The sequence below is a fragment of the Gopherus evgoodei genome, chromosome 20 (genome assembly GCF_007399415.2).
Source record: "Gopherus evgoodei ecotype Sinaloan lineage chromosome 20, rGopEvg1_v1.p, whole genome shotgun sequence".
In the NCBI taxonomy this organism is placed as follows: Eukaryota; Metazoa; Chordata; order Testudines; family Testudinidae; genus Gopherus; species Gopherus evgoodei.
The window spans coordinates 11659603-11673125 of record NC_044341.1 but is presented as its reverse complement, the minus strand read 5'-3'; the positions used below and the strand labels follow the sequence as shown (position 1 = coordinate 11673125).

The window sequence follows — 13523 nt, the reverse complement described above, 5'->3', positions numbered from 1 at the left end:
CTTGCGCAGGCACAGGCCGGGAAGCTAAACCTGCAGGTGCACTTGGAGTACAACTGGGAGGCTGCTCAGGAATATACCTACGATAGCGAGGACGAGCTGGAGGAGAAGGTACTACTCTCCCGGGCAGCGCGTGCGCGCGTCCTTGGTCTCTGCCAGGCTGGGGGCAGAGCTCTTCCTGCCAGGCCCAAGGCCACCTCCCTGCAGGGGCAAGTGGGACTCCTACCCTTGTGATGGTTCTCGGAGTCCCCAGCAGTGTGAGTCCGCTGCCTCTAGCATGAGGAAATCTTGCTGGTGGTAACTGGATGGCAGGTCTCTAATGCCACCAGCCTCTCGAGCATTCCTCTCCGGGCACCCGAGTCCCCTTAGAAGCATTCGACTGTGACACCCAGCCCCTGACGCTGGCTACTCACAGGAATCCTTGGCGCTCTGCCCCCAGAGAGCAGGGGGCCTTCGTTTTCCCTTAAACCACTGCCCCTGTGTCACACCCGCAATGTGTAATGGAACCAAAGCAGGTTTATTTGAGAGAGAGAACGGAGATTCCCCCCTGGAAACAAGAGAGCGCGATCGAAACAAACAGTTACCTCACAAAACAAAATCAGCAAATGCGAACCAAGGCCGCCACTTCTTAAGAGTTCCCTTTCCTAGAGAATAAAAGAGATTTCCCCCACCCCACCCTACCGCGCAGTCTGTTGCACAGCTGGCTGGCTTCACGGGAACCAGGATCCAAACTTTCCCCAAAACCAGTCTGGATTTCTGGCTTGCCCACTAGCCCTGCACATTGCTACATCAAGCCAAGAGCAGTGGAGGAACCTGGATGGCAGAACAAACAGCAGCAGGAGCCAGGTTCCATTAACATAGTGGGGAGGTGATTATGCTCAGCACCTACCTGATGGGTACCAAGCTACTGAGAGGGGTGGCTTTGCTGAGAGTCTCTGGGCAGCAGCAAGGAAGCAGTGGTTGTTTTTTCCACCCTCATTCAGCTGAGCCCGCTGCAACGATCCTTCAAGTCCACGTCGTCCCCAACCACGGGCCAGCCTGCCCTCTTCCCCCAGAACCGGTGGAGCTGCACTGGCATGGACATCAGCAACAAGACCTATGAGACCATCCTGGTCCCCTCGCGGCCCATCCAGCGGCGGTCACACAGCGAGGAGATCCCCCCACCGCTGCCCATCAAAAACTCGACCAGGGGCGGCTCCAGAACCAAGCCGGGGCAGAGCCCAGCAGGTGAGCTTGTCCCCCTCAGCCAGGCCAAGGGAGGTTGGTAGTGCTGGTGAGAGCAAAGCTCTGAGGATCCAGCTCTTAGGACTGGCTGCATCTTTGAGCCTCTTGGTCCTAGCCCAGATCTGCTGTACCTATTGAGTACAGGATTTATCCTCCAGCCAAGCTTCCTGCTTTGCCTCAGGCCTGTGGGACTCTGGGACCAGCTGGCCCAGGAAGGGTGGAGGCAGCCCGGACACTGGAGAATAATCAGGGTTGTTAGTTCTCTTGGATCCCAAATACAGCTGAGGTTTGGGGGAAGGTTCGGGCTGGGGAGAAGGTCCCGGCTGGTTCTTACTCTGAACTGGCTTGGCCATTCCTGGAAAGAGCTCTACAGGTCACGAGTGCCATGACTCCGCTCCCCAGTGGGAAATCAAAGACCACATGGCACTGAAAGGCCAAGCAATGTCCCAGGATGGTTGACAAATGCATGGGGAAGCTCTCTGCTGGGGCACATCACTTCCTGAGCTTCCGTACCCTCTGTTCCAGATCGCCCAGAGCTCCCGCGTCAGGCCTCTGAGCCCCAGTCCTCTGCGTTGTCAGAGGCACCTGCCTGCCGACATCTGTCCACATCCAGCGCTCCCAGCACCTTGGACGGCTGTGCATCCCGGCCGCCGTCCACCTCCCGAAGCCCCCCGGAAGCCAGACGCACGGTCTACTGGGAAACCCGCTCAGAGACAGAGAGTGGCAGCCAGCGGAGGACGTCGGAGACCAGTCAGACAACATCCCAGCAGCCTGCTGCTGGGACGTCGCTGGAACAGGGGCAAATAACCCCAGTCAAGTTCAGGTAGGGAGTGGAGCCCGGAGCCTGTGGCTGAGAAGAGGACCCCCTGTGGGATAGGAGCGCCCCCTAGTGGTGGGAGAGGTGTTGGATTACGTCGGCAGGGTTTTGCACCATTGACGGGGGGTTTGCACAACCTGCTAGAGGTGATGGCGTTGATCAGCTCAAGAGGAGCCCAGATTGCACCCCAAGGGCCAAACGATCCAGGGTTTGGCTCTTGGGTGCCTTTCTGCCACGTGGGGAATTCTTCCTGGGAAAGGGACGAAACAGGCGAAACCCTCTGTCCGTGCAACTTCCATATCATTGCAAATATTCAGCCCTATCGCTCCCCTGGTGTAACGATGCTGATTCTGCTGGGACCCAACCGAGAATGTCAATTCAGGACAAATTGCTTAGAGCAGGACAGTCACAGCCCAAGGCTGGGTTTTCTTTGCACACCAAGGCAAGCCAAACCAGCCAAGCAGAGAAGACTTCCGTTTTACTCCACTGGCTAACCACAAGTCACACAAGCAATTCCCTTAGACACTCCAGTTTCCCAGTATCACTGCCAGTGCCACTCATTATGGGGACAAATGGTTATGAAAACCAATACCCTGGTAAAAGAAAAGAGGTTCTCTCGATCCCAAAGGACCAAGCCCCAGGCCCAGGTCAATATACAAATCAGATTTTACCCACAAATCACGCTGTTGCCAATCCTTTAGAAGCTAAAATCTAAAGGTTTATTCATAAAAGGAAAATGATACAAATGAGAGCTAACACTGGTTAAATGGAGTCAATGTTATACAGTAATGGCAAAGTTCTTGGTTCAGGCTTGTAGCAAGGATAGAATAAACTGCAGGTTCAAATCAAGTCTCTGGAGTACATCCCACATCTGGGATGGGTCAGTCAGTTCTTTGTTCAAAGCTTCAGTGTAGCAAGGGTTCTCCAGAGGCAAGAAGCAGGACTGAAGACAAGATGGAGATGAGGCAGCTGCCTTTTATAGTCTCTGGTCATGTGGCCTCTCTTTCTTTGTTCCAAATACAAGTGTTCTGGCACATGGCAAGGAAAAAACCTTAGAGTTCTGTCCATAGGCATGTCCCTGCATACCTTGCTGAGTCACGAGGTGTATCTGCCTTCTCTCAATGGGTCAGTTGTATAGCTGATGGCCCTTAATGGGCCATCAAGCAGGCTAGGCAGAGCTGACACTAAATTGTCTGAGGTATCACCCAGAAGCATAGCACAAATTTGAAACACAAACAGTACAGAGCCAAAATTCATAACTTCAACTACAAAAATGATACACCCATACAGATAGCATAATCATAATCAGAAAGTCATAACCTTTCCATAGATACCTTACACGACAATCTTTGTACAATATTTGCTACAAATCTATAACAGTGGTTGCAACAGCGATCTACATGGTTACAGATTCTGTCAGTAACGTCACACCTGGCGGCTTGTTTGATTCCAGCACTGCTGTGCAGTCCTGCAGCTGGTGCTGTTTAGTGAGGAGCTGGGGTTGAAGGAAGGGAGAAAAAGCCATTGTGGAGGGGAAGGGGTGGGGGTGGGGGGCTCTGTGGAAGAAACCATTGGCTAGAAGAAATCCATGCTTTGGAGGGGAGTCCACTGGGGTCTCGTGGTGTGGGAGAGGGTGGGAAACCACATCCCATCTTCCTGATGGTTGAAGCAACCCCTCTGTCCTCAGCTCAGAAAGCACCCGGTCTTACCGGCGGATCAGCGGCGGCTCAGTGGGGAAATCCTCCGGCTTGGCCATCTCCCCACAAAACTCTGGCTGCCCCGAGGACCTGCCTTCCAGCAAGGCTCCGAGTCCAGTGCAGAACGCTCCCCCTGTCCCCGTGCCCAGGAGGTTTGCTCCGGTAAGTCACACGGGAAGGGGGCTGGTCCCTGTCTCTTTGTGGCTTCACTGCCTGTCTCTGTGTCTTTTATTTTTTCCCCAGCTACTCTTACATTCCCTTGTCAGCTGTGAAATTCCCTGTGATCACTCCCTCCCGCTCCAACGTATGTGCTCATCCCCCTGCTCGGCCCCGTCTGATTTGGGCTTCCTGTTGGGATGAAGGGTGCAGCTGTAACCCACTGATCAGTGTATGTTACGTGTCCCTGATCTACAGGGGATATGGATCTGTCTCTCTCTAGCTCAAATTGCAGAGACTCAGACTTGGTCTACACAACATACTTACTTTGGTAGAACTACGTCCCTCGGGTGTGAAAAATCCACCTCCCTGAGCAACGTAGTGAAACTGACCTAATCCCCTGTGTGTATGGTGCTATATCGGCGGGAGAGCGTCTCCCACCGATACAGCTACTGCCTCTCACGGAGGTGGTGGTGTTAAGCCGACAGGAGAGCTCTCTCCCGTCAGCTTAGAGCGTCTTCACCAGCCATGCTGTCAATTCGTAATGTAGACCTGCCCTCCCAGGTTTAGATCCGGAGGTCCCCAGTTCAGTTCTCCTGTGTGTCCGTTAAGATGGTGGCCCTCAGAGCGATTCCAGATGTGGGGGCTGGTCCTCACTGCTGCAGATGGGCGTGGCTTGTTAACGAAGGGCGGGCTGGTGGCTGGCTGCGTGTCTCCCGGGAGAAAAGAAATTGATCCTGCTGGGCCTACCTTGGAGGATGAGGCTGGGGCACTTACCATCTCAAAGGGAGTAAAATCCTCATGTGCCGTGGGGTTTGTGGAGCAGGTGCTTCGCCCATTACTCTGGGGCTGTGGAAATCCTGGCTGCAACGGCCATAGGCTGAGCGGAGAATCTTCTGGGCACGGTTGTTACTGTGGCTACAAACTGATTGGGAAAGGCTGGATCAGGGAGGAGTGGGCAAAGGTGAAAGAACTGATAAGTGGGTGGAGGGGAAGAGGCTTGGGCTGGAGAAGTGGGGGGCAGGCAGTGGCACGGTTCTTTAACCCAATGTGCCCCCACACCATGGACACCCTCCCCCCCCCCCCCCGTGATGCCTTGCTGCAAAGCATAACCTGGGGGAGCCTCAGCAGCAGGTGTCCCCCTGAGCCAGGACTCTGCAGACATGTGCTATTTGCTTGCACAGGCCAAGGTGAGGCAGAAGAGGGTGATGGCTCTGGTGGACTGCAAGGGGGAGAGGGCCCGGGAGCTGACCTTCTCCAAGGGCGAGGTGATCGTGGTGACCCGGGAGGAGGATGAGCAGAGCTGGGTGAGTGCTGCTGCTCTGGTGACTCCTTGGACTGCTGGGGAGCCCAGACCCCGGTTCTAGCCTTGGGGCTGAGGCTCTTGTTCCTCTGGGATTTGCTCTCATACTGTTGCAGTCCCCTAGGAGGGTGCTAGATCAGGGCCCGGGGGGGATTAGATTAATGTTTAGGGGATGCTTCTGCTCCCCTCTCCACGGACCCCTCTGATCTAGGGTTCCCAGGTGTCTGGTTTTCGACCGGAACGCCTGCTCGAAAAGGGATCTTGGCAGCTCACTGACTGGGCCATTAAAAGTCTGGTGGGGCTGCGGTGCTAAAACAGGCTAGTCCCTGCATGGCCTGGCTGGCACCGTGTTGCACCCCGGAAGCGGCCAGCAGGTCCAGCTCCTAGGCAGGAGGCCATGGGTCTACGCGCGCTGCCACCACCCCGAGCACTGGATCTGCACTTCCATTGGCTGGGAACCGGCCAATAGAAGGTGCGGGGAGGATGATGCCTGCAGGCGAGAGCAGCGCATGGAGCCTCTTGGCTCCCTCTCCCCTGCTTAGGACCCGGACCTGCTGGCTGTTTCCAGGGCATGTCAATCATGGTGCCAGGGCAGGCGGGCAGCCTGCCTTAGCTCCCCTGCTGTGCAGCTGACTGAGAGCCACCCAAGGTAAGCCCACGCACCAATCCACTGCCCCAGCCCTGACCCCCCCCCCAACCTGGAGCACCCTTCTGCACCCCAATCCCCTGCCTCAACCCGCAGCCCCCTCCCACAATCTGAATCCCTCAGCCCCAGCCTGGAGCCCCACTCCTGCACCCCGGAGCCCCACTCCTGCACCCCAACCCCCTCATCCCCAGCCCCACCCCAGAGTCTGCACTCCCAGTCGGAGCCATCACCCCTTCCCACACCCCTACCCCAGAACCCCCTGCCACACCCTGAACCCCTCATTTTTGGCCCCACCCCAGGTACCCCCAGTTAGAGCCCTCACCCACTCCTGAACCCCAATCCCCTGCCCCCCAAGGGAGGGGGAATACAGTGAGTGGGTGGAGGGGCCTTGGGAAAGGGGTGGGGCCTCAGGGCAGGGGTGAGGCTAGGGTGTTAGGTTTTGTGCAACTAGAAAGTTGCAACCCTACTCTGGTCCCTGGGGGGCAGAGCTGATGCACTTTAAGTCGCCTCCTCACAGCCCCCAGCTAGGAATTGTATTGGGGGCAGAGAAGCGTGGTCTCAGGATCCCACCTGGGGTGCAACATCCCCTGCCTTGTATATCTGTGAATCTTCACACTTCTCTCCCCCCGCCCCTCTAAGCTCTCTAACCCAGGCACTCCAACTCCTTCCTGCACCCTCTGAGCCGGGAGCCCCCCTTGGCACCTCTCAGCTCTCATCTGCTGCCTTCTGCCCTGTCTCTCAGGTCGGCTTCATTGAAGGAGATGGCTCCAGGACGGGCGTCTTCCCTGCCAGCTCCGTCTACCTCTTGCAAGAGTGATTGGCTGGCTTTTCCTTTCCCCTCGGAGCCGGCGTGAGCTCTTGGTGAGCATTGGGGGGGGGCAGGGCTGAGCGCTCACTGTCCCCCCACCAAGGTGGCAGGACTTTGCGCTCCAGCAACTCCACAAGGGCATCACAGGAGCAGAGGCCTGTTTCTTGCTTCCCTTCCCACCCTCCAGTCTGGACCTTGAGGGTAATGGACGCTAGGACACGTACTGCGTTGAGGGTTTGGAGTAGGGACTTTCTCTCCCATCCTCCCACTGTGTGCTGGTCCATTTAGCCTTTTTACCCAAACTAGTTCCCTTTCTTGGATGGAGAGGTGGCCGGGCATCCCACCCACCCCACGCACCAGGACCAGTGTGTGTCTCTACACCCCCCAGCCAGGCCAGCTCACCCCAGTTCTTGCAGCTTGCCAGATGAGCCGGACAACGGGATCCATCACGGTCTTCGCTGCCTCAGTCAGGGAGAAGCTGATCAACGGGGAAGACTTGAGGATCTGGTGGAACTTGCAGCCTCCTCCTGCAGAGCTGGGGATGAGGAGGGCCAGAGGAGCCGATAGGGACCACGGCTCGCTCGGAAATGGACAGAGAATGGATAGCCTTGCTGTGCCTGCTCTCCGCTCCGCATGCCTTGGCTTCAGCCATTTGTCTGCTCTGTAACTTTTGTGGGCCCCGAGGAGGTCATCTCCTCCTTGTGGCAGGGGTAGGGTTATGGCAGGGGTGGGGAAGGGAGTTCAGTTTGGGCTTGGACACCTCTCATCACATTCCCCCGGGATAAAAGTGGGAGCCGGGAGTTCCAGCACTCCAATACTGGGCAAAGGGAAGAACGAAGCGCCACTTGGCTCAAATGTCTGTATTGGAGGAAAGAAAGAGGGAGGCAGGTCCCCCACTTTGTGGTGGTGTTCCCACCCCCGTGAGTCAGGCCAGGGGATGGCTGCCAGCCCCTTGTGGATGACTAGAAACGGTCTCACGCGGCCATGCAGGGCGCGCTGCTCTCCCTGTTATTTCCTAGGGATACAGCACATGGTGGAGGATGGGCCGTGTCCTGCCGTTCCATGAAGTCCTGATGCAGGGGCGGCTCTAGCCATTTCGCCACCCCAAGCACGGCGGCGCGCCGCAGGGGGTGCTCTGCTGCTCTCTGGTCCCGCGGCTCCGGTGGACCTCCCACAGACGTGTCTGCAGCGGATCCGCTGGTCCCGCTGCTCCGGTGGAGCATCCGTAGGCACGCCAGCGGGAGGTCCACTGGAGCCGCCTGCTGCCCTCCCAGCAACCAGCAGAGCAACCCCCGCGGCATGCTGCCCCAAACACGCGCTTGGCGTGCTGGGGCCTGGAGCCACCCCTGTCCTGATGACCCGCCAATGCTGGGCATCTCTCCTGGCCTCCGCCACAATGCCCCCAGCCAATGAGCAATGCTGCGCAAGGGGGGAAGGGGGGGGTTACCTTACACCTTGGAGACGTACAGGAGCCTCTCTCTCTCTCTAACCCTGGCATAACTGGCCCCGGCCAATAAGGGGAGGATAAAAAGCAAGTCTCCTAGCGCTGCATGTGTTATCCTAGAAATCCAGACTGTTCCCTCCCCCACCACGGGGGTGCACTAGTGCAGGGGGGTTCACTGCAGCAGATTCTCCAGTGGTGTTTCCATTGATTCAAGGGCTACTCTTTCCCTTGGGCTGCTCTTTGATGTCAGAGAGTTGTCTTCGGACACTGCCTAAATTCCCCCTTTTGTGCCACTTCATCCCATTCTCTTCTGCCTCCTCCTCCTCCGGAAACGACCCCTCTCTGCCCCTAGTGTTGGCACAGGGCTGGTTGAATACCGCTGGTGTGCCTCAGTGTGTTCACCGTCCCTGCCCTTTAATAACAATGCCTAACGCTTTTCATCATTCAGTCTCAAAGCACTGTACAGAGGAGATGAGTGTTACCGATGGGGAAACTGAGGCACACAGCGGGGTAGTGATTTACCCAAGGTCACCCAGCAGTGAATTCTGTTCATGTGTTTCCCAGACTGCTCCAAACTCTCAGGTTCCTTTTATTTAAAAGTAAATTGAGACAGTTGCTTTTTGGCCTGTCATTCTGAATCTCTGCATTTCCCCATCTACATAATTTGCAGGTACCATTTACGGCCACCCTAGCTCAGCACACAACTAGCATGATACCTCCTCATAATACTATTGACTTCAATAGGGCTGCTGCTTGCATGCCTGAAATGATTTTTTTCTTTAATGGCATTTAAGCCCAGAAAGGAATCCTAGACTATCAGGGTTGGCAGGGACCTCAGGAGATGTCTAGTCCAACCCCCTGCTCAAAGCCCAATCCCCAACGAAATCATCCCAGCCCTTGATGCCCCTTTTTTTAAAAAGGGGTTAGAAACGGTTCCATTTTGCAAATCAAGTGAAGGGGCTCGGTAATGCAGAGGGCTCATTCTGGGTCAGACCTGACCCACAGACCAATTTACACCAGGGGTTAAATCCCTGCAGCCCAAAGGTTTACACACACACCCCTAAAAACCCCTGTGACTTGACTGTCATCTGCCTTCAGCTTTTGTCTGTTTCCTGCTTTCAGAGATGAGGCTTTGCTGGCGTCTCCGTGAATCTTCCATCCTGTGGGTTTCGTCACCCTCCTGCTTCATGGAGACCCTCCTCCTCTTGGGAGGCTGCTCTGTTTCTTTGGCTCCGATCTGGCTTTCCATCCCCTTTCTCTTACAGGAAAATACTTGAAGGAAATAAAAGGAGCCAGATGGATGCCTTGTCCCCGACCCTAATAGGAGTCCTCCAGTCCCCGGATCTCTCCTTGGTCCCCTCGCCTTTGTCTATAGCAGGATAGGAAGAGGCAATCTCCTGCAGCAGGAGACCGTGGTGTTCTGATGGGCACAGAGAAGGAAAAGGTAGTTTGTCAAGTGGCTTTCCCCACCTTCTTCCTAACCCTGAAACTGTGAAATATTTTTTTTTATAAATAGGAAAGAGGTCTCTATTGGCCCGCTCATGTAGTGCCGGGCTCGAAGTGGAGGTAGGCCAGCTAGATTCGGGTCCAGATTTCAACCACCCATAATGCTGGGCAGGCTTCATATCTGACCTAGAGAGAGGCCATTGAGTGCAATGACTAGAAAGAAGGCTCTTGATTGAGGTGGCTGGACAAGAGACACGCCCCCCCCGTGGTTCTCCCGGGGTGCCTAATTAGTTGGGTTTCGGTTCAGATCTGATGAGGACCCCACCGCCGAAAGTTATGGCGAGGAAGGGAGATGAGTGTAATTTTGGGGCTCAGGCATAGGCCCATCTCTGCTTTGAATGTATGGATTTTTGGGTTTTTTTTGCCTCTGGCTCCTTTCCTGTGGGTCTAATGGTTATGTAGAGACTCATTCTAGCCTCTGTCAGGAATATGTTTTAAAGGGGGTGGGGTGCTTGTTTGGTTGGCTTCTGCAATGGTTTACTGGGACCAATGCTTCTGACCCATATGAGCTTCCTTCGTGATTTGTTGTCCCCTGTGATCAAGTTACGTTTTATAATTGTCAATGGGTTTTAAGTGGAATATTTAATCTCAAGATGGTCTCTGTGTTTTTTTTATTCCTCCCCCCTTCCGATTTCTAATAAAATTGATTTTTTTTGGTAAGTGGGAGTGGTTCTGTGTGTGATGTGACTGCAACAGTGGTTTTCCATAGGTCTTAATAGACAGTCCAGGGACGGGTGAGATATGAATATTTATATACATTTAATAATAATATCGTAGTAATACAAAGCCTCGTCCCAAAGCGCTGGACGCACTAGGTATTGAAATCATTTCACCCATAACTGAAATGCAGCCACTTCTGGAGTGGAATCTTGGCAGCTGTTTAACAGTGCACAGCACTTTAAGACAGGAATGGGATGCATATTGTCTTCTCTTGAACTGGGGAGGCGAAGAGAGGGAAGCAGAATGGAATAGGCTGGAGTTGGAAGCGGGAATTGGGCTGGGATACTCTTGGAGGATTTCTGATGCCCCTGAGTGGTTCTATATCCCCTCCACTGTGACAGCACCTCATGGGGTGTCAGTTCAGTATTGACTCTGAGGTCAGAGTGCCCCTCAGGTACCATCAACACCATTTCCTACAGCAGCTGAGTCCTTGGTGGACTCTCCCATCTAGCTATAAAGATGTGGCAACTCTTCCACCCAGCACCTTGCTACTAGTCACGTTGTCCCCGAAGCACGGGTTGTGGGTGGCAGCATCTGAGCACAAAGGTGTGTGAGCGGAGGGCTGAAGAGACAGCCTCTCTCTTCTTACGATGCATTTGCAATTGGACCGAAGTAAAGGGTTTGTTTTAGTGAATATTCCGGTTAAATTCCTGCTGATGTGAGTTTATTTTCCTGGAAGTCGCGGAAGGCGCGGAATCCTTCCCCTTGGCCTCCTAGATGAAAATACGTGAAGGAATTTTTGAGTCGTCTCTCCGTATAATTCTTGGTGTCAAATTGCATAAGGGATCCCGTCCAGGGCAGCAACTCTGTGTGTGTTCCCACCTGCTTTTTTAGATTTGGATCAGCCATTTTATACCCAGCTTTCCTGACAACCCGGAAAAGGACTGCTCGGCTGTACTTTGCATTTACCCTCGGGAGTAAAACTAAAGACTTACAGATGGGGCAGGTATAACTTTACTTAAAGGGATACGCCTCATCTTTAAAATGATACCAAATCCTCTTTCCAATAGCCCCATGGAATGCTACACCTAGAAAAACTTTTGAACATCTTGACTGAGATTTTAAAACTAAAATCCCCAACATTCAGCTCTTAAATTTTCAAAAGCAGCTAGCAATTTTGCATGCCTGTTATCTGACTTGAGACAGATGAATGGGGCAGAACTGAAAAAAAAAAACCCACTAAGTACCCACCCTCTGAACATCGGGAGCCCTTTTGAGGTCTGTGAGGGTGGACACCCAAAATCACTAGTTACCCTTCAACATTTGGACCCCAGGGCCCCAATTCAGCAAAGCATGTTTTGAGTCCCCTTCAATGAGATTTGAGAGTGAGCTCAAGTGCTTTGGAGAATCCGAGTTAACCTCTTCGTTAAGGGTGCATCGGCGCTTCACGCTCAGGGTATCGTTCCCAGCTCCAAGTACAGACTTTGCCTTTGCTGCCCGACTTTCAAAGATGCTGAGCTGCCCACTGACTTCAGTGGGGGTGTGGCCCCTTAGTGCTTTTGAAAATTAGGCCACTTCTATCTGTGGACTTGAAAACCTTGTTTTTTGAAAACCTTGATCTGACTTTAATTCTCACCCTTGATGCTGTTTTCTTTCTGCAGTTCCCTTGGCTTGAATGCTGTACATCAAACAGATGTCTTTCTGTTCCTAATTTTGTTTCTGTTCCTAATCAGTTTCATTTTTAGCCTCTCTAGTCAGTTTCATTTTTTTGGTTCTCTGGCTGCAGCCTAGTGTTTGTTTTTCAACACAGCAGCAACCTATTAACTCCTCCCCCCTGAACTGCTACATGAAAATGTTTCTAGCCCCATATGTCTGCCCTCCCCCACCCCCACCCCTGCCTGATCTCCCCTTTTGATAAAAGAAACCTTACATTTTGATCCCTGAGGCTACCTCCTTGTGCCTCTTTAAGCACTAAGGCATGGCATGGGTTTTCATCTCATACATACACCTCCCCTCCCCTGGGCTGGTGTGAAGAACCTGGCAGCCTCCAACTACCTAAGCTGTACTCAGCCTGGAGGGTCATTACGAACTTGAATTTGAAAAATAAACATGGGGGGGGAGTCAAACCAGAGAATTAGCGGCACTGTCTAAAACCCCTGGCTAGTTGTTCTCTCTGTTTTGCACACATGCGTATGTACATATATAATCTCTTCCCCCTTAGTTCTGCAAAGCTCCCTTAGTTTGAGCTTTATCAGCAAAATCGGCCACTTGGTCTAGGCTCTTCAGCTGGGATGCTGTTTTAAAATTGTTTAGAAATATAGCACATGCCCTCCTAAATCAGACCACCCTGCCCAGCATCCTGTCTACATGGCAAGCTTATGCTTTGGAGCTAGGAGAACCCAAAGTTGGCCTGTGGTGGAACACTGGCTGTGGAGTGCAGGGTAATTCCTTCCTGACCCCTCACAGCTGATCAGTTTGTGCCTTGAAGCATGGGATTTAATTACCAGGGCTAGTCAAAAAATTTTCCCCTAAAACTTTTAGATGGAAAACTGGGTTCTTGGCTAAATTATTTTTTTCACAAAAGGTGTCTGCTTTTTGAGGAAATTTTGGATTTATTTCTTCAAAAAGCCCAAATACCTGACATCTGAACCATTTCAGTTTTGATACATGCCCAGCATGCCTTCTGGGCATTGTAGTTTGTGCGATGTGCTGCAATGTCATTATTAGCCTTACAATTATCCAATATGTTAAAAAGCTATAACCCCCTGAGCTGTTAAATAATATAAATCTCTGGAACTTGCTGCTGTAGATGATTAGTTTAATAGGCTCTTTGAAAGGATTAGCTGCTACTTTGAATAAGAACAGTCTGCTCCCTGAGCTACACTAAAATGATACACAACGCCAAACCCTCATGCTTCAGGGCAGATGTTGGTCACCAGCTGTGGTCAGGAAGAAATTTCCCTTCTCTCAATAGGAGAGGGTTGCACTGGGGCCTTTCGCTGAAGCACTGGGCCTTGGCTTCTGTCTGCTGCAGGATCCTGGACTAGAAGATCCATTGCAGTGTGGCAAGCTGGTTCCGGGGGAAATTCCAGACTGGGGTTGCAGACCCACGAGCCCAGCGATAGACAGAGCCTGCCACCAGGTGGGGGTTTGGTACAATTCAGACCTTCAGAAGCAGTGAAGGCCATGCCCTGCTCTGGCTGTGCACAGACAGCCCCTCCCCCAGCTCTGTTCCCAAAATTCCCATGCCCTGGTGGCAGCTCCT

General features: G+C 53.1%; 1 protein-coding gene across 1 annotated transcript in view; it reads left to right on the top strand.

Moving 5' to 3' along the window:
• ASAP3 (ArfGAP with SH3 domain, ankyrin repeat and PH domain 3) overlaps positions 1-7791 on the top strand; it is a 65357-nt gene extending 57566 nt beyond the window's left edge. The window contains 6 exon segments of the mRNA XM_030538727.1: positions 1-108; positions 981-1224; positions 1747-2044; positions 3726-3897; positions 5076-5198; positions 6583-7791. Coding sequence (XP_030394587.1) covers positions 1-108; positions 981-1224; positions 1747-2044; positions 3726-3897; positions 5076-5198; positions 6583-6657 — 1020 coding nt within the window. The 3' untranslated portion in view covers positions 6658-7791.
• Positions 7792-13523: the final 5732 nt, after the last annotated feature.